General features: G+C 43.6%; 1 protein-coding gene across 3 annotated transcripts in view; it reads left to right on the top strand.

The window, feature by feature from the left end:
* The window catches only part of RECK (reversion inducing cysteine rich protein with kazal motifs), a 189,318-nt gene that overhangs the window by 136,290 nt on the left and 25,041 nt on the right, over positions 1 to 27,987 (top strand). For all 3 annotated transcript variants that reach the window (XM_061590670.1, XM_061590671.1, XM_061590672.1), the window contains 6 exons: positions 739 to 855; positions 1,305 to 1,476; positions 9,448 to 9,643; positions 11,731 to 11,941; positions 19,108 to 19,181; positions 20,271 to 20,426. In XM_061590670.1, coding sequence (XP_061446654.1) covers positions 739 to 855; positions 1,305 to 1,476; positions 9,448 to 9,643; positions 11,731 to 11,941; positions 19,108 to 19,181; positions 20,271 to 20,426 — 926 coding nt within the window. The remainder of the gene's footprint in view (positions 1 to 738; positions 856 to 1,304; positions 1,477 to 9,447; positions 9,644 to 11,730; positions 11,942 to 19,107; positions 19,182 to 20,270; positions 20,427 to 27,987) is intronic.

Here is a 27,987-nt window from a genome sequence, read left to right as displayed (position 1 = left end):
ATAGAGCTACAGTTCCTAGCACCCTTAACAAACTACAGTTCCCAGGATTTGGGGGGAAATGTGCTTTAAATGCTACCTTCCAAGTGTGATCATACTGTTGCCAGTAGGTGGCGGTAATAGGGCCCGTCTTTTGCCTGGCAACTCCAGTAAACTTGAGAAGGAGAAAAAGCCTACCTTCCTGGCAATGTCTTTAGCACAAAATACGGATCTGCGGGTTTCAAGTCAAATTCTGATCGAAGCCCTTACACAGAAATAAGTTCTATTTGAAACATATGGGCCTTTTTTGTATGTACTATGGACTTTTTTAAGCTTCTTTTATATCAGCTTTTAAATGTAGTTTAGTATTTTATGTATGTTGATTGTTTTCATCTAAAGTAAAGAATGTAAAGAGATTAATGCTGCAATCCTGTATAACTTACTGGGAGTAAGTCCCACTGAACTTAATGGGGCTTACTTTTGAGTACTCATGCATAGGATTACACTGTAAATTGTCTAAAACAAGAATGTGCAAATAAATAGTATTAAGAGACAGCTGAATGATTATATCTAGGTCAGTTTCTTTTATGGAAGGTATGGGGGCTTGACAGAGTTAGTCATAACTACATAAATTACATAACTACATAAAACATTAATGTGTCTTGCTAGTCCAAATTTCATTGTAACGATGCATATGTCTGTTTATACATAGTTGCATTTTGAAATACAACAGGGGTATTAATGCATTTCTTTTATTTTAAGGCCATGGAACAACATTCAATATAGATTGCAATATCTGTTCTTGTTTTGCTGGGAATCTGATATGCTCCACTCGTCAGTGTCTAAATGAATACAGCTCAGATGATGAGCGGATTACAGGTAGCATTTTCAAGTAAAAATTTTTTTTTCCAAGTTAATCATTAATAGGAATGCTAAAAGAACTGCAATAGGTTTGTGTATGTGTTTTCTTCTCTGGCCATATTTTGACCAGATTATGTAGCAACATATTGAGGCTGCTGTTGCCCAATATTCAGAGTCCAACAGAAAATTGAAGGTCAAGTAAATCCCATAATTCTAAGGATAAATGAGTTAAGAATGTTAATATCCTACTATAACATATTTACAAGAAAAGAGCCATGCTCACAACAGAATTGTGTGATTAAATTCTTCGATTTCAGTTGGCTTAAGTGTGCTTCGTCTCTGCATTGGATCATGGGCATTCATGTCTGCTATAAGGCACTTTTGCTCTAGCTACTAGGAACATAGATCTCAGAATCCCAACCTCTTTGTGAATCTGCAAGTTTCTAACAAAGGTTTAACTTTTTCAGGTCTGCCATGTAACTGTAAGGATGAGTTTGTCCCAGTGTGTGGGCAGAATGGCCGTACCTATCCAAGTGTATGTATAGCACGTTGTGTTGAGCTTCAGGACAATCAGTTTGAATTTGGATCCTGCATAACCAAGGATCCTTGCAACCCAAATCCCTGCCTAAAAAATCAGAGGTAAATATTTAAGGAAATGTTCAGGACTCTAGGGTATTGTCTTGCTTACAAAAAGTAGGTTGTACAAAACCTAGTTCTGTTTTTTTACTATTAACAGACGAGGAATTACAGCCAGGCACCACATCATTTGGTTATATAACTCTTATTTCATGGCTCACTTTGAATTTTATTGAATGTTATTGAAATGTGGATTCTGAAAGCAAATTCACTGCACAGAGTTTTAAAACCAGGCTTTAACAGAAATGCGTTAGCTGGAAAAGAAATTTTTTCTGGAACATATGGCCAAGCATTATTTTTGCCCCCATATACAAGAAGACACATCTATAGGGTTAGATCTTGCCTCTAGAGAATGGCAGGGCCACTTCCTGTGATGTGGAACCTCTCTAATTTCCCAGTTGTTTTCCTGCCTTTGATAGAGAGGCAGTGTTTCAGGAACTCTGTGAAAATAAAATGCAAGAGTAAAGAAGACACTCTTCAGACAGCAAATTTTGGCAACTTGCTTTTATTCTCTTTGTACAAAGTTGATGGGGAAGGTCAGAGAAATGTTGTATTCACCAACTGAACTCTTCTCCTTTCCACTAGCTGAGGGTTTGTAAGTCATCTCACGTGCCAATTGGCTGCCGTGGCTGAGCCTGCAGGACCACCCATTTCAGCCTTCCAGAGGAACAAGCTGCTGCTGATCCTCTGCTCACATTGATGTTGTGCTGCAATCGTTATAAGCTTCTCAATCACTTCCCATGCCTGGTATTAAATGGAGAGATTGTTCACTTGACATTTGTGGAGTAGCTTAAAGACCCATTTGATTATAGGTTCTTGAAAGCCTAGTCTAAGGTCCCAATCCATTCCCATTCATTCAGCAGTACTACCAGACCATCACTTTTCCCTTGACAGGGGCAGCAGCTCTTCAAGATGCCGCTTTTCCTCCAGTTGTTCTTCCAGCCAGGGAAAGAGTTTGGGGAGCAAGTGTGACTGGAGAGTCAGTTCCCCACTTGATGTTCAGGAGCTGTAGAAGGATTACATTTTTCTACCACCACTAATGTGGCAATTTGAAGGCAAGGGTTGGGAACCTCAGCTCTGTAATAATAATAATAATAATAACAATAATAATAATAATAATAATTTAATTTATATGTCGCCTATCTGGCCGGTGGCCACTCTAGGCGACGTACATCTCAGTTACAATAAAATACATCATAATAATACAATACAAATGATAAAAGCTATAAAACAATGACAGTTCAGAGTAATAGGCAATTAGTCATAGAGGTTAACCCTCCCTGGAAGTCCCAAAGGCCTGTCTGAAAAGCCAGGTCTTCAAGGCCTGGCGGAATACATTCAGGGAAGGGGCATGCCGGAGATCCAGCGGGAGGGAGTTCCAGAGAGTGGGGGCCGCCACTGAGAATGCCCTCTCTCTAGTCCCCACCAACCTAGCTGTTTTAGTTGGCGGGACTGAGAGAAGGCCCTGTGTGGCTGATCTTGTCGGGCGGCATAATTGGTGGCGTTGGAGGCGCTCCATCAGATAAACTGGGCCGAGACCGTGTAGGGATTTAAAGGTTAGTACCAACACCTTGAACTGGGCCCGGAAAACAACTGGAAGCCAGTGCAGATCGAACAACACTGGAGTGATGTGCTCCCGGCAACGACAGTTTGTAAGTAGTCGAGCCACCGCATTTTGTATAAGTTGTAGTTTCCGGACCGTTTTCAAGGGTAGCCCCATGTAGAGCGCATTACAGTAATCCAAACGAGAGGTGACCAAATGGGAGCTGATGAACAGGAAGGTAGGGTTGCAGTCTACGTATGAGGTGTAATTGATACCAAGCTGCCCGGCTCACTGCCGAAATCTGAGCCTCCATGGACAGCTTGGAATCCAGAACAACCCCAAGGCTGCGGACCTGGTCCTTTAGGGGCAATCTCACCCCATCAAACATCAAGTCAATATCTCCCAACCTTCCCTTGTCCCCCACGAGTAGCACCTCGGTCTTATCGGGATTCAGCTTCAACCTGTTTCTTCCCATCCATCCACTCACGGATTCCAGGCACTTGGACATGGTCTCCACAGCCAACTGTGGTGAGGATTTAAACGAGAGATAGAGCTGAGTGTCATCCGCATATTGGTGACACTGCAGCCCAAATCTCCTAATGATTGTCCCCAGCGGCTTCATATAGATATTAAATAGCATGGGAGAGAGTATAGAGCCCTGTGGCACACCACAATTGAGAGGCCAAGGGTCTGAAACCTCTTCTCCCAATGCTACCTGTTGATGCCTATCGGAGAGAAAGGAGCGGAACCACTGCAGTACAGTGCCTCCTATTCCCAATCCCTCCAGGTGATGTAGAAGGATACTGTGGTCAACAGTATCAAAAGCCGCTGAGAGATCGAGGAGGACAAGAAAGGTGAATTCTCCCCTATCTAATGCCCTCCTCATGTCATCCACCAGAGTGACCAAGGCTGTAGGCCATATGCAGCCCCCCAGTTCTCTCTGTCTGGCTCTTGGAACTTCCTACCCTGCTCACTTTCTCTTCCTAAGTCATATCCCTCACTGGCCCAGTTTCACACCCTGGCTGAAATATATTTCTAAATTTATGAACCGCCTTTTACATGCGCATTAAGGCAATTTCCAATCGTAGTCCTACTCAGAGTAGATCCATTGAAAGTTAATGGATGTGCTTTAAGTAGGGCTTAATTGAATACAACCCATATAAAAAACCAGCTAAAACGTTTTAAAAACAGTACAAAACATAACTGAAGATAGGTTTAAAAATAATACAGAATTAAAATCTAAGGTAGAGACCTTTTCATCCCACTGGAAAAGATTGCTGAAACAAAAATGTCTTCAATTATTTCTGGAAACCACAAATATTGAGCACCTGCCGTATCTCAGTAAGAATGCTGTTCTGCTGTAAAAGCTGTTGTGTTTGCCTCTGGTAGACTCTATCTCAGCCCTTAGAACTTTGGTAAGGATTTTCTGAACCACTGGGTGAAATCAGAATGCATAGGTCCCTTTAGCTATTAGGTTTGGGAAGCAGGGAAGTCAAACAGTTCGCCAGAGAAGAACCTCTAGAAATTGGGATCACCTGCTAGATTTGGCAACAGCAGTACATAAGACCGTAAGAAGATCCTGCTGGATCAGGCCAATGGCCCATATAGTCCAGCATCCTGTTCTTACAGTGGCAGCTAGTTGCTCATGGGAAGCCCACAGGCAGGACCTGAGTGCAAAGAGCACTCTCACCTCAGGTGGTTTATAGCAATGGGTATTTGGAAGCATACTGCCTCCAACTATGTAGGCAGAGCATAGCCATTATGGCCAGTAGCCACTGATAGCCTTATTATCCTCCATGGATTTGTCTAATCCTCTTTTAAAGCCATCCAAGTTGGTGGCCATCATTGCCTCCTGTGGGAGTGCATTCCATAGTTTAACTATGCGCTGTGTGAAGATGTACTTTCTTTTTCTGTCCTGAATCTTCCAACATTCAGCTTAATTGGATGTCCCCATATTCTAGTGTTATGAGAGAGGGAGAAAACATTTCTCTATCTGCTTTCTCCATGCTATACATTAATTTCTACACCTCTTTCATGTCGCTTCTTACTCGCCTCTTCTCTAAACTAGAAAGCCCCAAATGCTGCAACCTTTTTTCCTAAGGGAGTCATTCCATCTTCTTGATCATCTTGGTTGCCCTTTTCTGAACCTTTTCCAACTCTATATTGTCCTTTTTGAGGTGAGCGAACAACTGTCCACAGTATTCCAAATGCACCCACACCATCGATTTATGTAACAGCATTATGAAATTGGCAGTTTTATTTTCAGTACCTTTCCTATTGATCCCTAGCATAGAATTTGCCTTTTTTTTTTACAGCTGCTACATGCTCAATATCTTAATTGGGCTATCCACTATGACCCCGAGGTCTTGTTCCTGGTCAGTCACTGCTAGTTCAGACCCCATGAGCATATATGTGAAATTAAGATTGTTTGCACCAATATGCATAACTGTACATATGTTTACATTTAATTGCATTTGCCACTTTACCACCCATTCATTCAGTTTGGAGAGGTCCTTTGGGGCTCTTTGTAATCCCTTTCTGTTTTAACACCCTGAACAATTTAATATCATCAGCAAACTTGGGCACTTCACTGCTCACCCCTCACTCTAGATCATTTATGAACAGGTTAAACACCACAGGTCCCAATACTGATCCTTGTGGGACTCCACTTTCTATAGCCCTCCATTGGGAAAACTGTCCATTTATTTCTACTCTCTGCTTTCTGTTTCCTAGCCAGCTCCTGATCCACAAGAAGACATCTCTTATTCCATGACTGCTAAGCTTACTCAGGAGTCTTTGGTGAGGTACTTTGTTGAAAGCTTTTTGAAAGTCCAAGTACACTATGTCCACTGGATCACCTCTATCTATATGCTTGTTGATGCTGTCAGAGAGGTCTAATACGTTACTGAGAGAGAACTTACTCTTGCAGAAGCCATGCTAGTTCTGCTTCAGCAAGGCTTGCTCTTCTATATGTTTGGTTATTCTATCTTTAATAATATTTTCTATCCGTTTTCCTGGGACAGACGTTAAGCCAAACAGCCTGTAATTTCCAGGATTCCCCCTGGATTTTGTTTAAAGATTGCTGTTACTTTGGCCACTTTCCATTTCTTGGGTATGGAGGTGGATCTTAGGGACAAATTACATATTTTTGTTAGAAGATCAGCAATCTCACATTTGAGTTCTTTGAGAACTCTCAGGTAGATGCCAGCCGGACCCAGCAATTTGTCAATTTTTATGTTGTCTCCTAAGCCTAGAACGTCTTCTCTTGTCACCACTATTTACCTCAGTTCCTCAGATTCCCTTCATGCAAAAGTTAGTTCAGGCACAGAATCTGCCCTATATCTTCCACTGTGAAGACAGACACAAATAATTCATTTAGCTTCTCTGCAGTCTGCTTAACCTGCTTTATCACACCTTTGACTCCCTTGTCATCTGAAGGTCCAACTGCCTCCCTAAATGGTCTCCTGCTTTTAATGTACAGGGCCTTGCAAAAGTAATCAGACCCCTGACCAATGCTCCTATATTACTGAATTACGAATGGTACATTGTAATTTCGTTCTGTATGATACTTTATTTTGAAACATTGAAACTCAGAATCAATTATTGTAAGGTGACATTGGTTTTATGTTGGGAAATGTTTGTAAGAAACATGAAAAACTGAAATATGTTGCATAAGTATTCAATCCCTGTGCTGCGGAAGCTCCCAGTTTACACAGATGAAAGAAATTGCCCTATTGAGGACACAGTTACCTTACCATTCGCCTCCACCTGTGAACCATTAAGGTTGCTGTCACATTGTCAGGATAAAACCCCCGCTGTTGAGGGATCATTGGTCAGGCTGTGGATCTGAAGGAAAATGAAGACCAAAGAGTATTTTACAGAAATGAGAGGTAATGTAATACAAATGCATAATTAGGAAAAGGGTACAAAATAATATCCAAGTGTTTAGATATCCCAGTGACCATAGTTGGATCAATAATCAAGAAGTGGAAGCTACATCACACCACCCAGCACTGCCAAGAAAAGACCGTCCCTCAAAACTCAGTGCTCGAACAAGGAGACTTGTGAGAGAAGCCACAGAGAGGCCAACCATCACTTTGAAGGAGCTACAGAGTTCAGTGGCTGGGAGTGGAGTAACGGTGCACCCGTCAACCATATCAAGAGCTCTGCATAACACTGGCCTGTATGGGAGGGTGGCAAGAAAGAAGCCGTTACTCAAAATGTACCATCTGAAAGCAAGTCTGGAATTTGCCAGAAAGCATGAGAGTGCCCCAGCTGTGATGTGGGAAAAGGTTTTGTGGTCAGATGAGACCAAGATAGAGCTTTTTGGGCAAAACTCAAAGCGCTATTTGTAGCGTAAACTGAACACTGCCCATGCCTCAAGACGCACCATCCCTACAGTGAAGTATGGTGGTGGCAGCAGCATGCTGTGGGGATGCTTCTCATTAGCAGGGACTGGACATCTTGAAATTGAAGGAAGAATGGATGGAGCAAAATGCAGGGAAATGCTGCAAGACAACCTGCTTCAGTCCACTAAAAAACTGAAGCTTGGGAGGAAATTCACTTTTCAGCAGGACAGTGATCCCAAGCACAAAGCCAAAGCAACATTGGAGTGTCTCAAGAAGGAAAAGGTGAATGTCCTTTGCCCAGTCAAAGTCCTAATCTCAATCCCATTGAGAATCTGTGGCACTCTTTGAAAATTGCGGTCCACAAACGACATCCAACCAACCTGAACGACCTGGAGTGAATCTGCCAAGAACAATGGGCCAAAATCCCTCCGATACTGTGTGCAAAGCTGGTACATACCTACCACAAAAGACTTAAAGCTGTTATTGTGGCTCTACCAGATATTAATGTGTGGGGGTTGAATACTTAACATGCTTCAGTTTTTTTATCTTTCTTACAAACATTTCCCAACATAAAACCAATGTCACCTTCCAATAATTGATTTTGAGTTTCAGTGTTTCAAAATAAAATATCATACAGAACATAATTACAATGTACCTTTTGTAATTCAGTAATATGAGAGCATTGGGGAGGGGTTGGATTACTTTTGCCAAGCACTGTATTTAAAGATTTTTTGTTGGTTTTCATGTTTTTAGCAATGTGCTCCTCAAATTCCTTTTTAGCATCCCTTATTGTCCTCTTGCATTTCTTTTGCCAGAGTTTGTGTTCCTTTTTCTCCTTATTCAGACAAAATTTCCATTTTTTGAAGGAAGCCTTCTTTTCTCTAATAACTTTTTTGACTATGCTTTTAACCATGCCGGTGTCCTCTTGGCCTTGGTGGTACCTTTCCTGACCTGCTGTATACATTCCAGTTGAGCTTCTAATGCTGTGTTTTTAAACAACTCCCAAGTATTTTGGAGTGATTTGACCTTCTGGACTTTCCTTTTTACCAATCCTCTCACTTTTGGGAAGTTTCCTCTTTAGAAGTTAAAAGTGACCATATTGGATTTTCTTGCCAGTTGGCAGTTTACGTGTATGTTTAATTTACTGCTCCCAGTCACTAGGTCCTGGACACCACTTAAGATTAAGTCCAGAGTCACCACCCCTCTGGTCGGTTCCATGACCAACTGCTCTAGGGCACAGTCATTTAGGGTATCTAGAAATTATACCTCTTTGCTGTGACTGGCATGGATATGTAGCCAGTCTGTTAGGATAATACTACAACATTTCCTAGTTTGGATGCATCCTTGATTTCATCTTTCATCTCAAGATCTTCCTCAGCATTTTGATCAGGAGGATGATAGAACATCCCCAGTAATAAATTACTCTTGGGGTGATACCACTCAGTATCACCACCCACCATGATTCTGTGAAGGAGTCTGCCTCTTTGGGGGTTTCTAGCTTGCTGGAGTCAATGCCCTCTTTCACATATAGAGCAACTCCACCTCCAGTATGTCCTTCTCTGTCCTTCTGATATAGCTTATATCCAGGGATAACTGTGTCCCATTGGTTTCCTCCATTCTGCCAAGTTGCTGTCCTCTAAGACCAAGCGCTCCAGTTCTCCCTTGGAGGCTTCTAGCAGTAGCATAGAGATACTTATATACAGTGTCTCTCTTTGGCACTTTTGGCTTGGACTGTGGGACTTTGGCCTCTCTGAATTGCTACCCCGTGCCTCTGCACTCACATTACCTAGTTCTAGGACTACATTTAATTTTTTATGTCTTTATCCCAAACCTGTTCCAAACCAGACCCTCTTCAGCTCCTGTTGGCTTTCCCCCCCTCAACCAGTTTAGAAGCTGTTCAGCCATCTTTTTGATTTTAAGTGCCAGTCATCTAGTTCCCTCCTAGTTCAAGTGGAGCCCGACCCTTTTGTACAGGCCCAGCATGTCCCAAAATGTTTAGCTTTGCTGTTTGCTGTTTATTATTATTACTGCTTAGGCCAATAACAATAACAAATAATATGAAAATATTATTATTTTATTCAGATGTGTACCAAAACTACAGGTCTGCTTAACCAGTTTTGAGACATTTGGATGTAATCAATATGAATGTGTGTCCAGACAATTCAGTTGTGGTGACCAGTTGCGAGATCCTGTTTGTGACACAGACAATATAGAATATAGCAATCTGTGTGCTCTGCACCAAAAGGGAAAGAGTATATCATACAAAGGTCCATGCCAGGTATGGAGTAATCTTTCAAATGACTTAATGTGGTTTGTATTGTTCGGCTGTTAAGGTTGACCCAGTCAAAATTGTTTTCTTCCTCTCTGGGGCATTTTTCCTTCAGGTGCTTGCATGTGTGGTGGGAGAATGTGAATGCTGTAGTGCAGCCTTTCCCAACCTTTGGGTCCCCAGATGTTGCTTGACTACACTTCCCATAATCCCTGACCTTTGGCCACCTAGTCTGGGGCTTATGGGAGTTGTAGTCCAGCAACGTACGGGGTGGGAAAGGCTGCCTAGTGTGTTTCATTCTGAAGGTACTTATTTGAACTCTGCCTGCTGAACTGATCCTGCTAGTCACCATGGATATCTTGTGAGGTTTTGGGGTGTCAAATGGGTTTGGAATGCCTCTCACTCCCCAAACTACACTTAATACTGACTTTTGTAGTAGTAGTATTAAAAGCTTTCTCTGGCAAGATTTTTCTCTTTGAATTTCTTACTGGATTTAAACCAAGCATGGCTTATAGAAATAGCAGGTATATACTTGTATGCTGGATCGTGTACCTGGTAAAGTGTGAAGGGAAAACCTTGTTTTTGACCATATGTGCATACTCTGGGAAGCTGCAGTTAGCCCAGTATGAATGACCCCTTGCTCAAGGGGAGGGTACCTCTCACATGTTATATATTGCAGATGTATGAAATGTACCCATTTATTTCATAACATATGAAGCAGACCTAATTATTTTCTAATCTATCCAATCTAAACATTTTCTTATAGTCCCCCCCCCCGGAACTTCTGACAAATTATATCTAAAAGCTAGGCACCATGGCGGTTTAGTTTGAAATATTAGAATAAACAAATACTGTAAAATATTCTCAGGCCAACTTCAGGAGCTAATGGCACATGCTCTCTTGGCCTGGACTTCCTTGCTTCTGCCTTCCCTCAAGGCACACAAGTCTTAACTAGTCCCAGGGAAGGTTTGGGACTGGAGCTGTGCCAACAATTTTCTCAGGCTGTTGATGATCTTTTCAGGAGCTGATGGTATGAGCTCCTTTGCTTAGACACACAAGAGCAGGAAACTTCAGTAGATATTCATTTGAAAATTCTGCTCTTTGTGCTTCCATCTCCTTCTTAATGTAGCACTAGTGACTAAAGAGGTCTTAAACGAAACCACCTAATATTTGTTAGTATCAGGATGGGTCAGTTGTTTAAATCCACCTCCACATGAAATGCTTCTGAGAAATGCAGAAGTGCATGTCAAAGACAAAACTAACCTTGAACCTTCTTCCTGACATGCTGGTTTTGTATATGTGGGGAGTATTTTATCTAGGGGAGCATTCAGTCATTTGATTCTCCACCTGCACTCAAATAGTAAAGCTGAGCATCAGATAGCCTCGGGCATCTTGTCTCCTTTCTCTCTGAGGCTTTTACAGTTACTACTGTTAACCAATATGTAGCCTTGACAAATGGCCAATTGGGCCTCCAGTCAAAAACAAAGATATATATTCCCTTTGCATGCTATGGGATACACCACATATATCTCCTAATTTTATGGTGTGCAAGAGCTTGTAAGAGTTCATACTAGTGAGGAGAAAGGTGGTTGAAAGTCTACATTTGAAAGCACTTTAGTATTTTAAGAAGATTCTTCAACTTTCTCCTTTGCTTCTGTCAGCATTTGAGACTTTCTAATCAGCAGTTTCCACCTTTGTTTTAAATTTGAAATACTGTGACCTGCTGGTATTCACAAAGCCTACATAAGGAGAGGTGGAAGTTTAAAACAATGATTCCACTGCTGAAGTCCATAGGTTCTCTTCTGAGTAGGCTTAGAGTAGCTTTATATGGCTGCTTTTTCCACCAAGTCAAGTCACTTCCTGGCGAGTGTTCACATGCTTCCCCCAGGATCAATCCTCTGGGGCCTTATAATCAGCAGAAGATCATTGGTGGTGCCACTGCTGGCAGGTGGGTCATGAATCTGGTTTCCTGGTCAATTTCCCCAGTTCCTGACTAGACTTGGGAGATAATTGTATTGTTTGCACCACAAGCTGCATTTAATTTGCAAGGCATTGTAAATCTGTACTTTTCAATTTTTAACTGCTTCACTTTTCAGTCATTTTGCAAATCAGTAGATTTGGTATGTGGCCATAATGGTGAAACCTACAGCAATGTATGTGCTGCCTATTCTGATCGTGTGGCTGTAGATTACCGTGGATCTTGTCAAGCTGTAGGTGTCCTTTCTGACAACAATTACCAAAGAGAATGTGCATCTGTCACATGTCCTCATCTTGCAGCAACTGGATACAAGCCAGTTATTCCTCCAGGTAAGAATACTGGTATTTATATTCTCAAAGATATTCATAGAAAAGTACTGAAGTGCACCCTATTAAAAAGAGCATAGTTTCAGATCTTGCATATTTCTATTAGAATTCCTGAGGGACAGTTTGGTGGCAACAACTCTTGGGTGCATCCATAATTATACATTTTCCGTTTCTGACTTGGGGAGACATGTGCATGTAGTGGCCTGCTTTCCAGTGCCTTTTCCTGTCTACTGTGCAAAAAACCCAAACAGACAAATCTGGGGATAATTCTCACAGTGCCTCCTACTGCTGTGTAAACTTTAGGCTCCAAGTACAGTTCAGAAAGGTGCTCTTCTTATGAACCAACACCATACAAATTTGTACTGTGTGAAACTGAAGTGCAGTCAAGCTTTGGCTTACTCTTGAGTTAAAAATTTTCAAACAGCAATAATTGTAGAATCCATATAGTGTTTATTTTCTTCATTATGCACTATATAATTAATTTATGGAATCAGCTGCCATAAGATGTGTTAATAGTTACTAGCCTAGATGGCTTTAAAAGGAAATTAGATAAATAAATGGACTATGAGAGCATTCCTGCTCAAATTCTTGTAAACAGAATTTATTCTGTTTTCTTCCCCCCCCCAGCCCTCCCATCAGTTGCCACCCTGTCCCTTCCCTGTGCAACTGAGAGTAGGACCCAGTGTACGACTCAATGGGAAATAGGAGAGGCCTCTCCTCCTTCAGCCAAGTAATACTGACAGCACTTTTGTAGTTCAACCCCAGTCTCTATCCCCAAAAGACTGTCAACATCACTTGCCTGAAGGAGGAGAGGCTTGCTGTCCCTCTCATCTTCAGAGCCCTATGATGTTCCCTTCCATATATTGGGGTCCTCTCCTTGGGAAGGGGATAGTAGGTGGCAGAGAGCTGGTCTTTTGAGCATTCCATTTGAATGCTTGAAAATAAATAAAATAAATAAATAAATTTTATTTCTGAGTCGCCTATCTAGCCGAGTTAACGGCCACTCTGAGGGGTTTTTTTTTGCATTTAAGAAGAATGTTTAAAGGGCCCTATTTGATTTTCAGATTGAGGTACCAGTTATTATTAGCCATGATGACTAAACAGAATTTCCATTTATGCAACTGTTAATTTGAGAGGGCTATTGCTTTCATGCCTTGTATCTGGTTAATCTCTATGTGAATAGATGGACCTTCATTATGCACTATATAAGGGTCCTTATGTTCCTCTACCATTTTTACATAACACAATGTTGTTGTTGTTGTTATGTGCCCCCAAGTCGATTCTGACTTATGGCGACCCTATGAATCAGCGACCTCCAATAGCATCTCTCATGAACCACCCTGTTCAGATCTTGTAAGTTCAGGTCTGTGGCTTCCTTTATGGAATCAATCCATCTCTTGTTTGGCCTTCCTCTTTTTCTACTCCCTTCTGTTTTTCTCAGCATTATTATCTTTTCTAATGACTAAGTATGATAACCTCAGTTTCATCATTTTAGCTTCTAGTGATAGTTCTGGTTTAATTTGTTCTAACACCCAGTTATTTGTCTTTTTCGCAGTCCATGGTATCCGCAAACCTCTCCTCCAACACCACATTTCAAATGAGTTGATTTTTCTCTTATCAGCTTTTTTCACTGTCCAACTTTCACATCCATACACAGAGATCGGAAATACCATGGTCTGAATGATCCTGACTTTAGTGTTCAGTGATACATCTTTGCATTTGAGGACCTTTTCTAGTTCTCTCATAGCTGTCCTCCCCAGTCCTAGCCACCTTCTGATTTCTTGACTATTGTCTCCATTTTGGTTAATGACTGTGCCAAGGTATTGATAATCCTTGACAAGTTCAATATCCTCATTGTCGACTTTAAAGTTACATAAATCTTCTGTTGTCATTTAGTCTTCTTGACGTTCAGCTGTAGTCCTGCTTTTGTGCTTTCCTCTTTAACTTCCATCAGCATTTGTTTCAAATCATTACTGGTTTCTGCTAGTAGTATGGTATCATCTCCATTTCTTAAATTATTGATATTTCTCCCTCCAATTTTCACACCTCCTTCATCTTGGTCCAATCCTGCTTTCCGTATGATATGTTCTGCATATAGATTAAACAAATAGGGTGATAAAATACACCCCTGTCTCACACCCTTTCCGATGGGGAACCAGTCGGTTTTTCCGTATTCTGTCCTTACAGTAGCCTCTTGTCCAGAGTATAGGTTGTGCATCAGGACAATCAGATGCTGTGGCACCCCCATTTCTTTTAAAGCATTCCATAGTTTTTCATGATCTACATAGTCAAAGGCTTTGCTGTAATGTATAAAGCACAGGGTGATTTTCTTCTGAAATTCCTTGGTCCGTTCCATTATCCAGCGTATGCTTGCAATATGATCTCTGGTACCTCTTCCCTTTCTAAATCCAGCTTGGACATCTGGCATTTCTCGCTCCATATATGGTAAGAGCCTTTGTTGTAGAATCTTGAGCATTACTTTACTTGCATGGGATATTAAGGCAATCGTTCGATAATGACTGCATTGACTGGGATCCCCTTTCTTTGGAATTGGGATGTATATGGAACACTTCCAGTTTGTGGGTGTTGTTTAGTTTTCCATATTTCTTGACAGATTTTTGTCAAAATTTGGACAGATTCAGTCTCAGGAGCTTGTAGCAACTCTGTTGGTATGCCATCTATTCCTGGTGATTTGTTTCTTCCAAATATTTTAAGAGCAGCTTTCACCTCGCATTCTAAAATTTCTGGTTGCAGGCGATGGGTGAAATAAAACACAGACAACAGCAGTTATGGGTTGAACAAAGGGCCACTTTATTAAACTATAACAAACCCATTAAAGTGGCCTGCAGAGGGGAAACCTAGGTGCGGGAACTAACTATAGGCAGGCAGCTTGCCCTACAGCTCTTGGGCAACCAGCCCCTGCTGGGGCAAAGGACAAGCCCCTTTTGCTTACCCCTTGCCTTGGCCACACCTTGTTGGTGAGTGGGGGGCCCTTCCCACGTCACCACCCCCCAGGGCCATACAACCCTGGGTGGATGAGGTACGTTGGCCCCAAAAGCAGCCCATATCCTGCCCTCAGGCTGTAAAACCCTGAGAGACAGGCCTCCGGAACCACCAATCACCTCCAGAGGTGCCTAAGTGGGCCCCCTAGCTGTCCTTGCCTACTTCCCTTGGCCTGAAAGGACAACTCCACCCGCATACCTCGTAGCACACTGACAGATGGGCTTTTATTTCTACCATCCATGGGAATTCCAGTGCGTAGTTCACAGGCATAGGTCACCTTCGCACAGTCCCTGTGGCCCTGAACTCCTGAGAATCCCTTTCTGTATTCTGATAGCTGGTTATCATGCCAAGGCAACATATAGGCTTATAGCCATCTCCGACTCCGTTCCCCAGTCTCGCCGCTCTCATCCCCCACTGCATCCTTCCACCTCCTCGTCGCGAGCCAGAGGAGGAAGGAGGGTGCAGCGTGGGCTTAAATAAGCCCCCTGACTCCGCCCCTCCACGCAGCTGATTATGGGCGATGAGCAACACTGCCCTTTCTACAGATAGCGCTGTGGCTTCACCCACTAGCTGCTACTACGCTCCACCCACCCAGGCTTCGTGCGGGTGAGCGGAGCCAGACTTCTTCATCATACGGTTCCTCCATGAATGAATCTATCATCCTGCCATCTCTTTTATAGAGTTCTTCAGTGTATTGCTTCCATCTTCCTTTTCTTCCATCTCAGTCAGTCAGTGTTTTCCCCTGTTGATTATTCAGCATCCCTACTCTTGGTTTAAATTTCCCTTTCTCTAATCTTTTGGAACAAGGCTCTTGTTCTACCCTTTTTGTTGTCATCTTCTATTTCTATACAGTAACTATTGTAATAGTTCTCTTTGTCCTTGCGTACTAGTTGCTGTATTGTTGCATTTAGGGTTCTGACTGTGTTTCTATCTCCTTTTACTTTTGCTTTCCTTCTCTCTTTAACCATTTTAAGAGTTTCTTCAGTCATCCATTGAGGTCTTTCTCTCCTTTTAACTAGAGGTATTGTCTTTTTGCATTCTTCCCTGATAACGTCTCTGACTTCATTCCATAGTTCTTCTGGTTCTCTGACAACTAAGTTTAAGGCCTCAAATCTGTTCCTTATTTGATCTTTATATTCTTCTGGGATGTTATTTAAATTGTATTTTGGCATTATGATTGGTTTGTTGGTCTTCTTTAGCTTTACTCTGATTTTCAGTACGACCAGTTTGTGATGTACCACAGTCTGCTCCTGGTCTTGTTTTCGCAGAAAGTATAGAACTTCTCCATCTTCTGCTACCAATTATATAATCAATTGGATTCCTATATTGACCATTTGGTGATGTCCATGTGTACAGTCGTTTCTTCGGTTGCTCAAAAAATGTGTTTGCAAGAAACAAATTATTGGCTTCACAGAATTCAATAAGTCTTTCTCCTGCTTCATTTCTGTCTCCTAGGCCCCATTTCCCTACAATTCCTCTCTGTTTCCTACTTTTGCATTCCAATCCCCCATGATTATCAGCACATCTTGTTTTGGTGTGTGATCAATTTCTTCCTATACATCTGTGTTAAATCTCTCCAATTCCTCTTCTTCTGCGTTTGCCGTTGGAGCATAGACTTGGATGATGGTTATGTTGATAGGTTTCCCATTAAATCTCATTGATATAACTCGTTCAGACCTTGCATTGTAGCTCCTAATTGCTCTTGCTACATCACTTCTCACTATTAAAGCAACCCCATTTCTTCTTAATTTCTCATTTCCTGCATAAAATATTTTGTAGTTGCCTGATTGAAAATGCCCCATTCCCATCCATTTTAATTCACTCATACCAAGTATTGTAATGTTGATGCGTTCCATTTCTTGCTTGACAATTTCTAACTTTCCCCGCTTCATGCTTCTCGAATTCCATGTTCCTATTGTGTGCGTCGTACAACTCCAGACTCTTCTTTCGCATCTGTGCACATCAGCCTCTGGGCTTCCTTTCGGCTTTGACCCAGCTGTGTCATTAGTCACAGCGCTACTCGTACTTGTCCTTTGTTCTTCCCCTGTAGCTCGGTGAGTGCCACCTGACCTGGGGGTCTCATCTTCCAGCACTGTCTCGTGTTGCATTTTAGATACTCCCTTCATAGGGTTTTCATGGTAAGAGGTATTTAGAGGTGGTTTACCATTGCCTTCCTCTGAGTTTGGATGCATCTTAGTCTGGTGTCTCAGCTTTGACCATTCCGCCATGGGTGCCCCTGCTAGGAGTCTAGCCTGTTGGTCTAGATTCCTGACGGCATTGCTCTCAGCTTCTTCAACACTCTCAAACCCCTTCACCACGTTAAGGTGTGCATCCTAGAGGAGGATTACCCCTGACTTAGTGGTTCACATAACACAATATGAACCACTAAATCAGGGGTAATCAACCTTTTTTGACTAGTGGGCACCTTTTTTATTTTGAGCAAGTGCTATGGGCACCAGTCACAAAATGGCTGCTGTGGAAGTGTGGCAGAACACAACATTAGAGAGGCATTCATTGCTGCTCCCCCCCCCCGGCAATCTCAGGCTTGCCATGGGAAGTCAGCTATGTCCTTTTCGTCTTGATTGTAGAGATCACACAATACTGATTTCTCTCCCGATATGAACCGGCCCGTACACTACGGTCTACTACGAAGGCCCTCCTCCGGGTTCCGACTCATAGGGAAGCCCGGAGAGTGGTGACAAGATCTAGGGCCTTCTCAGTGGTGGCCCCCGAACTATGGAATGGTCTCCCCGAGGAGGTGCACCTGGCGCCGACACTATCATCTTTTCGGCGCCAGGTTAAAACCTTTCTCTTCTCTGAGGCATTTTAATTCCTGTTCATTCTAAATTATTATATTTTGATTTTAGACTGCACAGTTTTGTGTACAGTTTTGTATTGTGATATACTGTATTGTGTTATTTTTATTGTATTTTTAATGTTCACCGCCCAGAGAGCTGTTGCTAGTCAGGCGGTATATAAGCTTAATAAAATAAAATAAATAAATTCACTCTGATCTGTTACTGTCTAATAACAACATGGAATATTCCCCAGTACCAGGAGAAATATACAAGGTAGCCATACCACACACACTCTTGTGCATACACCCAGAATCTCCTTGCATTTGTCACTCACTCCTATACACATAGGACATCTCTCCCTCTCTCTCTCTGCCTAAGTGCATCTCTTCCTGTTTCCCACAGACCACATATTCACCTTTCCCCCCCTTACACACCCCTACCTCTACCTCTCCCAAATAGGGATGGGCGAGAATTCTGCTGAATTTGGATTTAGCACCAGATGTTCAATGGTCCACATATTCTCTGTCTTTGCTGAGTGATCCTGTTTGCTCCAAACTTCAGCAGCTTTCCCTCGATACCAGATTTTTCTCCCTCAAATATATTGTGCTTTTATTGATTTTACTCACAGTACAGCAGTACAGGTTTTTCTCTCTCTCTGCCAACTACCTCCACTCGAACAATCCAAGTTCCAAGTGGAAAGAAGCAAGCCAAGTCTTGTCCACATTAAGGACTCAGGGCTTTCTGAGGAGGAGGGGCACTGAGAGCTGCTTTCCTCCTTTCCAAAAAGAAAACAGCCAATCTCTGGTTGCTAACATGGAAATAGACCAGCCTCAGTCAAAGCGGAGGAGGAGTTCCTCTATCAATATCTGTTTCAAATTATCATTATTTTGAAATATTTTGAAGGGGAAAAAATTGGACTGGTGAAAGCAGTGGATAGCAGACAATGAACAAACTGAATCAGTACTACTTGTGAGGCAACAGAATGCTTTTGAAAGAGCACTGGCCAATGAATTTCATTCCTACTGACAGATAACATATACATACATATTCTCTCATATACACATGCATCTCTCTGTCACACACACACACACATGGGTGTCCACAGGAATTTTTCCAGGGGTTGGGAAGGATTTTTCCAGGGGGTGGGTAAAGTAAAACACTGAAAGGATAGAGCAGGCTAACAAAAGAGAGGTGAGGGGAGAATTCCAAAAATTGTAGAAACTTATTTTAAAAAAAGAGAGAAAGCAAGCTGGGGGTTATAGTTCGTCTGGGGGGCTCCAAAGCAGCTGTTTGTGGGTACCAGGTTGGCAACTCTTGTACTAAGTCATAAATGCCTTTTACAAATATGGGTGCCTACTTGTTGTGCAGGAGCTTGCTGCTCTCTGTATGCTGGAATATTGAGGGTCTTGTATGATAAAGAAAAGCTGGATACCTTTGCCAGGGTAAGTAGTTCATGTTTTGTTATGAAAATATTAAAGCATTGTGGCTGCAGTCTAACACACACTTGCATATGAGAAGATATTTAGTGGAATTTATCATTGTTGTTACTTGCATTTCAGTCTCCTAGTGGTGAGACTTCAAGGGTTCCAGCACTTACCCAGGGTTTGGTTTCCTTGGAATACAGGTCACTGGAGACTGTGGTGTCTTTATGATATATGGTCTTTAATTACACATATATACAACCTGAGCATAAGATGTAAGGGCTTGCAGCATTAATGCTCCAGCAAAGTGAGGGAAAGACAAACCTACCCCTCCTTCTGGAAGCTCCATTAGTTAGTTGTCCTGTGGCAACATGGCTGTCTGTTTAGTCATGCAGATAGGATGCTCAACAGGCTTGGCCAGACTTAACAAAGAGACTAGTCTGACCACTTCAGTAGGTACCTTCTGCTACAGATTCCAGTCTTACAGAGACATAATCACAGGCTTGGAGGGGACCCAAATACATCATCCAAACCAACTGCACATGGCTGCAGTCCAATCCACACTTGCGTATGAGAAGGTTTTCAGTGAAATTTACGAGGGTAATAAAAATGGGGCAGGTATAAACCTTTGTCAGGTAGTAGCTATAACCTTACAGAATAAAATTAGGGAAGCTCTTGTATGTGCAAAGTACTGTGTGTATACAATCAGAGCCAATGGATTGCAGCCAGTATGTGCAACCAGTTGTATATAGATGGTCACCTACCAAGAGATTGCCTCTCATGGTGTGTATATAACTACTTGGTATGCTACGACATCTAACATTTGTGTAGTGGAAGGAGAACTTTTCCTATTGCCTGAATAACCAATTTTGTTTATATTTTATAAAGTATGGAGTTATCAGAAAGTTGTACTTTCCATTATAGAGGTGAAAAGTTAATATTGTTAGGAAATATGATACATTTTCCATCTGAAGAGAGATTTGTACTCACTTGACAGATCTCTCTTCAGATGGAAAATGCATCTCTCAATGTTAGTAACTTTTCATCTCTATAATAAACAGTGTTTTGTAAAATGTTATAAATGTTACAGAAATTTCAATCTTTTTGCAGATAACCAACAAAAGGCCAATCACTGTACTTGAAATACTTCAAAAAATCCGCCTCCATGTTTCTGTCCCACAGTGTGATGTGTTTGGGTACTTCAGCATAGAATCTGAAATTGTGATCCTTATCATACCTGTTGATCAAAATCCCAAGCCTCTTCAGGTATAGTTATTATGCAAGGGGGGGGTTGCATGTGCTTTTAATTATCTTACTAGGCATAAGTATCAGTGATGAAACACTGCAATTCAATATAGAATTAGGTTACATTCTTGAGTCTGCGAGCAGGCTCAATTGCTGACATTATATTGGGGAGGGTGAAAATAAATAAGTATAGTTAATATTGTTTGATACATTTTAAGAGATGCTGGTGGGTAAAAAGGAAATTTCTTATTATGAAGTCTTGTTTTATGTCAGATGCTGTGATACAACCACTGTGAATTATTATGTTCTAGTAGCCCAGGCAGGAAAACTCTATGGTTAATTTGTATACTCCTTCTTCCTTTCCTCTGTGCTTCCTCAGTTTCAGTTTCAGTTTCTGGCCAGCCTAAGCACATTTTGTTTTCCCCTCTTTGTCTATATTGAGCTAGTCTTTTTTCCCTCTAACTTTTCCCCTTATTTTTGCAGTTTAAAACCGTTTTTCTTCTCACCCCTCTCTCTCTCTCTCTCTCTCTCAAATGCTTCACTGCTTCTCCTCACCCTCACCAGAAGAAAAAAATCTAAAAAAGCCCACAAAAAAGAAAAGTAAGCAGGCAAAGAGCAAAACCAGTGAGCATTCATCTGAAAAATCAGACCAATCATCCCCAAATCCAGTGGACACTGCAACAGGTGGACACTACCATAGACAACCATTGGTTATACCTACTCTGTCTATACCAGATGAAACTCTGTCCATAATCCCTCATGAAAGTCTCCAAGAAGAATCTAACCCTACTATGGAACTTTAGAAGGAAGACGGGCAATGGAGTTCAATGTTGGAACAGGAGGAGACCCAGGAAGTCAAACTTTTGAAAGAACATCACCATTTCCCCTTGATTACTAAAGCTGTTTCAGCCTGAGGGTTAAGACCCTCTGAGCAAGCACCAGTGCAGCCTCCCCTGAAAGGAGCGGTAACTGAAATAACTCAAAAAAAATCCCTCTGCCCCAGTCATTCAAACACTGAATGGGAAGCATCCTTAACTAGTAAAAAGCCTAATGCCTGAGCAGCAACTCACCACAGACTTGAGCCTGCCTATGCATATTTAATCAAACTCCCATCTGTGGACTACCTGTGATTTCTCTGGCTAACTATAAGGGTATTGTTCTTGGCCTGCAGTTGCCATCCTTAAACAACCGTGAGAGAAAAACACAGAAATAACCCTTAAAAGGAACAATGAGTCTGCCATACAGTTGCATCACTCTCCATAGTAGCTAGCGTTACATGTATTTCTGAAGCCATTCAGGATCCAGACATAGATGCTGCCAAATTGTTTAAACCACTTTGCAAGTTGATGAGGGCCCAGGAAATTATTTCTGACTTCTCCCTGGATGCCTTAATATTTACTTCCCAGAAGTATGGCTTCCAGTGTGGTGGCCAGAAGGGCCTTATGGTTCACTTACTGGACTGTGGACAATGCATCATGCAGTAATCTCAGCACCCTTTAGAGGGACAAACCTCTTTGGAGAGAGAACCTTTGGAGAACCTTAACAAAATGGATTTAGGAACAAAAGACAAATACAATGCCATGCCATCAGTTCCCCCGAAAAGATGACAAACATACTAAAAACATCCTTATTGCTTTCACTCTCAAAGTTTCATTACAGAGACTTTCAGGGATAGACTAGATCCAGGTTCTCCAGGCTGGCATCCTTCAGTAACCCAAAAGTGAAGGGCAGCCGAGACAGACTGAGAAGTTATGATGCCTCAGAAATTAGGAGATAGGCTGCAGGACTTGGACCAGGTCTGATAGCACACAACCTCCTTTTCATCTGCAAGTGAGGCAGTGGATGTGCTGAATCAGTGCTTGGTTGCGATAATGGACTGGATGGAAGATTAATCCAGACAAGATTGGGATGATGTCGGTAGATGGTTCCTCTGACCAGCTGAGTCATGTGAGGCCTGCACTCGATGGGGTCACACTCCTTCTGAAGGACTGGGATAGTAGTTTAGGGGGTTCTCCTGGATCCACTGCTGTTGCTTGAGGCACAGGTGGTCTCGGTGTGCCGAGTGCCTTTCATCACCTTAGGCTGGTGGCCCAATTGCGACTATATCTGGAGAGGGATAATCTGGCTACAGTAATCTGTGTTCTGGTAACCTCAAAGTTGAATTATTGCAATGTGCTTTACATGGGGCTGCCTTTGAAATCGGTTCAGAAGCTTCAATTAATGCAGAATGCAACTACCTGATTGTTGACAGGTTCAAGGCAAAGAGATCATATAATGATGACTCTTTTACAACTACACTGGCTGCCTGTATGCTTTTGAGCTCAATTTAAAGTTCTATTTTTGTCCTATAAAGCTCTTTATGGCTCAACACCCCAATATTGTCTGGAACCCTTCTCCTGATGGGAACCTACCCGGACCTTAGATCTTTTGAAGACCTTCTTCTCTGACTCAGAGGGTGGAGACAAGGGAAAGGGCCTTTTCAGTTGTGGCTCCCCATCTGTGTCATGGTCTCCCGAATGAGATCCACATGGCACCTTCGTTGACATCTTTCAATGTCTAGTAAAGAACTTTTGTCCCAGACATTTATCAATTAACATCTTAAAATGACTTTAAAACATCCTAAACATCTCTGGATTGATGCAGGAGGTGAGCTAGTATTTTGTCTCCCTCCCTTTGATACCATACCAGTTGCTGCGGCTGGTGTTCCTCGTCGCGGCCGGTGCCTTCTCGTTGCCGCTGCGGTCGTGCTTCCATCTCGGCGTGGGCTGGCTCCTCCGGCGTTGCGGTTGCTGTGGCCCAGGGTTTTGCTGTGGCCTGCGGCTACCGCTGCGTTCTTTGTTGTGGCTCGCCGCCCCTCTGTCGCTTGCTGCTGTGGTTGGGACGCCGTCGCATGTGACTTGCATCATCTTATGTCGCCGCGGCCCCTGCTTGCTTGCTTATTGTTGGGGGTTGTACTGCCCCTGGGGCCTGTTGTTTTTTCTTTCGCCACGGCTGTACCCTGCCTGCTTGCTTGCCTGGACTTCCTGCTCGCGCGCTGTGGCTGCCGTTGCGGGTTGGCCGCTACTAGAACATCGGGGCGTTGCGCCCCTGTATTGCTATCATCGTGCCGCTTGCCTATTACCTGGCGCCATCGTTGCTGCTGTAGGCCGTCCTGGTCACGGGGTGCGCTGCTGGTGGGAAGCTGTTTACATCACCGTCGTGCTGTCGTCGTTGCCGTTACTTGCCACCCATGTCGGCTAGGACCTTGTCGCCGTGACCCGGACCAAGTATTCCACAGACCTGTTATTACAGCTTCAGTGCTTTTGCTTTGATCTATCATTGTGGCCGGATGCGACTACCATTCTGGCCGACTATCACAATCCGGTTCCTGTTTTAAATTGGTGTATGTATGGATGTATAGGTGTATGAATGTGTGAATGTGTATGAATGTGAATTGGATTGAATTGTATTGATTTAGTTAATTAATTTAATTTAATGTAATTTAATTCGTTTAATTAATTAATTAATTGGTTTAATTAATTTAATTTAAATTACTAAATACTGCTGCTATAGGTTACGGAGGCGGGTCTCCTGACTAATTTTATTAGGGTGGGTGGCCTGTTGATAAGCAGATAGGGATAGAGGCATGTGCAAGCCGGAGAGGGAGGTGGGGGGCCAAGTTATAGAAAGTTTGGGCGGCAGGCGCTGGAAGGGTGCTGCTAGCAGACCATGCCGGAATAGGGGAACACGGGACAGATGCATTATATCCATCCCATGTTCCGGGTCTGCTCAGAACCAGACGAAAACTGGGGGACGCAAGGTTCCTACCGACCTTCGACTGCTGTTATGTAATGCCAGGTCTGTGGCTCAGAAAACCTCGCTCATCCATGATATGATCTTGGATGGGCGCGCAGACCTGACATGTATTACGGAGACTTGCCTGGACGAAGCCTCTGCTCCAATTCTTGAGGCCATGTGTTCGCCAGGTTTCCGTTATGCACAGCAGCCGAGGGTGGGAAGGCGGGGAGGGGGTGTGGCAGTCATCTATCGAGAGTCCTTGGTTTTTGCCAGACCTCCTCTCCATAGGACTCAATTTGTTGATTGTATGTACTGGAGGTTGGGCCCGAAGGGCAGTTTAGGAATCTTGCTGGTGTACCGCCCACCCCGCTGCACGGCAGATTCCCTGGCCGAGGTGCTGGAGGTGGTCTCGGCTGTACGGGCATTGTCCCCAGAGCTGTTAGTGCTGGGTGACTTTAACGTGCATGCCGAGGCCGCTCTCATAGGAGCCCCTCGGGATTTCCTGGAAACCATGGCTTCCTGGGAACTGTACCTAAGTAATACTGGGCCCACCCATGTAGCCGGTCATGCTCTCGACCTTGTGTTTGTCCTGGAATAGGAGAGAAGTGTTCTGAAGCTGGGAGTGGTTTATTCCACCCCTGTGTCATGGTCAGATCACTCCCTGGTAAACATAGACTTCTCAATGCCGCACCCCCTCCGCAGGGGTGAAGGACCTATTAGAATGGTCCGCCCCAGGCGCCTGATGGATCCGGATGGATTCCTGACTGCGCTTGGGGAATTGGAACCTGCTGAAGGTCGCCCGGTCGAAACCCTGGTGAAGGAGTGGAACGTGGGGATCACCAGGGCATTAGACCGGGTGGCTCTGAAACGTCCTCTCCCCCTGAATAGAACTCAGCTAGCACCATGGTATACACCGCGGTTGCGTAGTCTGAGACAGGAGGTGAGACGACTAGAGCGCCGGTGGCGGAAATCCCGCTCCGAAGATGTCCGGACACAGGTTAGAGCAGCAGTAGCTGCCTACCAAGTGGCAATAAAGGTAGGAAAGAAGGCTTTCTTTGCTGCCTCTATTGCGTCCGCGGAGTGCTGTCCCAGGAGGCTGTTCCAGGTGGTCCGAAGCCTGGTCGGTCCAGTTGCTCAGGAACCCTTGGAACAGTCAAAGGCCTCCTGTGACTTATTAGCAAAACACTTCGCTGATAAAATCGAACACTTACGGAGCTCGATCCCGTGCGCCGTGGACACAGTGGATGAACCAGAGTTGGCCAGTTGCACGCCAGTAAATTGGGATCGGTTTCGGCTTCTCTCTTCTGAGGAAGCGGACAAGGTGCTTTCATCTGTGAAGCCAACCACTTGTCTTACTGATCCTTGCCCTTCGTGGCTCCTTGTGAGCTGCAGAAAGAAATTGGGCGAGGGGATCAAAGCGGTGGTAAACGCATCCTTGAAAGAGGGTGTGATGCCATCAGCCTTCAAGGAGGCAATTGTAAAGCCCATCTTAAAGAAGCCCTCCTTGGATCCCCAAGTGTTCAATAACTTCCGCCCAATTTCGAATCTACCATTTCTGGGCAAGGTCATTGAGCGAGTGGTGGCCAACCAGTTGTCAGCACACTTGGATGAAACGGATTATTTGGATCCATACCAATCGGGTTTCAGGACTGGTCACGGAACTGAAACAGCCTTGGTCGCTCTGGTAGATGATTTGAGGAGGGCATTAGATAGGGGAGAATCCACCTTTCTTGTCCTCCTCGATCTCTCAGCGGCTTTTGATACTGTCGACCACAGTATCCTTCTACTTCGCCTGGAGGGATTGGGAATTGGAGGCACTGTATTACAGTGGTTCCGTTCCTTTCTCTCCGACAGGTACCAACAGGCATTGGGGGAGGAGGTATCAGACCCTTGGCCTCTCAATTGTGGTGTGCCACAGGGCTCTATCCTCTCTCCCATGCTATTTAACATCTATATGAAGCCGCTGGGGGCAATCATCAGGAGATTTGGGCTGCAGTGTCATCAATATGCGGATGACACTCAGCTCTATCTCTCGTTTAAATCTTCACCAGAGTTGGCTGTGGAGACCTTGTCCAAGTGCCTGGAATCCGTGAGTGGATGGATGGGAAGGAACAAGCTGAAGTTGAACCCTGATAAGACCGAGGTACTACTTGTGGGGGACAAGAGAAGGTTGGGTGATATTGACCTGAAGTTCAATGGGGTGAGTCTACCCCTAAAGGACCAGGTCTGCAGCCTTGGGGTTGTGCTTGATTCCAGGCTGTCCATGGAGGCTCAGATTTCGGCAGTGAGCCGGGCAGCCTGGTACCAACTACACCTCATACGAAGGCTGCAACCCTACCTTCCTGTTCATCAGCTCCCACTAGTGGTACACGCCCTGGTCACCTCTCGTTTGGACTACTGTAATGCGCTCTACGTGGGGTTACCCTTGAAAACGGTCCGGAAATTACAACTTATACAAAATGCGGCAGCTCGACTACTTACGAATAGTCGCCGCCGAGATCACATCACACCAGTGTTGTTCGATCTACACTGGCTTCCAGTTGTTTTCCGAGCCCAATTCAAGGTGTTGGTATTGACCTTTAAATCCCTACACGGTTTCGGCCCAGCTTATCTCACGGAGCGCCTTCAACGCCACCAATTATGCCGCCCAACAAGATCGGCCACACAGGGCCTTCTCCCAATCCTGCCAACAAAAACAGCCAGATTGGCGGGTACAAGAGAGTGGGCATTCTCAGTGGCGGCCCCCACTCTTTGGAACTCCCTCCCACAAGATCTCCGGCACGCCTCTTCCCTAAATGTATTTCGGAAAGCCTTAAAGACCTGGCTCTTTCAACAGGCCTTCGGGGTATCCGGGGAGGGTTAATTTTTATAATTGTAATGCCTCCTGCCCAGTTTTAATATTGTTTTTGCAGATGTATTGTTTTTATATTGTATCGCTGTATTTTTCAATTGTATCTTAATGATTTTGTTCGTCGCCTAGAGTGGCCATCGGCCAGATAGGCGACAAAGAAATTAAATTTATTATTATTATTATTTGGTAGACTGAAATGATATCAAGCTTCATGTGGCTGTTATGAGAGTTGTTTCTTCTGCTTTTATGGTATATATTTGTTTTTAATATGTTTATTTATTATTTATTTTATTTATATCCCACCCTTCCTCCCAGTAAGAGCCCAGAGCAGCATGTGCTATAATATGCTGTCTCATATACACATGCATATCTCTCCCAATTGCATATCTTCCTCTCTCACACGCATGACTTATACCTTCGGGTAACAAGTGACTAATAAATAACAACAAGAAGTAGCCTCCTTAATGGTTCAGCATATAAGAGGAGTGGCAAATGTGACAGCAGATTTCCTGAGTCGCACCCAGATCCACCTCTGTGAGTAAAACAGCATTCTGGTAAAACAGTCCCACCCCAGCCACCCAGTCCTCAGTAAGTTTGCATCTCATCTCAAAAACAAGACCCTTCATTTTCTGTCCAGTTCCAGCACCTCAGAGTGGAGGGCACAAATGCTCTCAACAACTATCCCTACCCATTGCCCAGGTCCTTCAAATGTTCAGACTGGAACAGGCCTCCATCATTCTTGTGGTCCCTCCAGTGGTCCAGGAGATCCTAGTGCTCAGACATTCTCCAACTATCCATAGCTCCCCCCCCCAGCTCTAGAACTTCTCACACAAGGGCCCATCAGACACCTCAACTCAGTGTGGCTCAACTTAGCTGCCTGGAGGTTGAGCAGCAAAACCTCTCGAGCAAGCTACTCACCTTTAGTCATTGATACAAAGTTGGCATCCTAGAAGA

Source organism: Rhineura floridana, chromosome 11 (genome assembly GCF_030035675.1).
Source record: "Rhineura floridana isolate rRhiFlo1 chromosome 11, rRhiFlo1.hap2, whole genome shotgun sequence".
Classification (NCBI taxonomy): Eukaryota; Metazoa; Chordata; class Lepidosauria; order Squamata; family Rhineuridae; genus Rhineura; species Rhineura floridana.
Note: the sequence above shows the minus strand (reverse complement) of the source record. Positions and strands in the feature narration are given on the sequence as shown.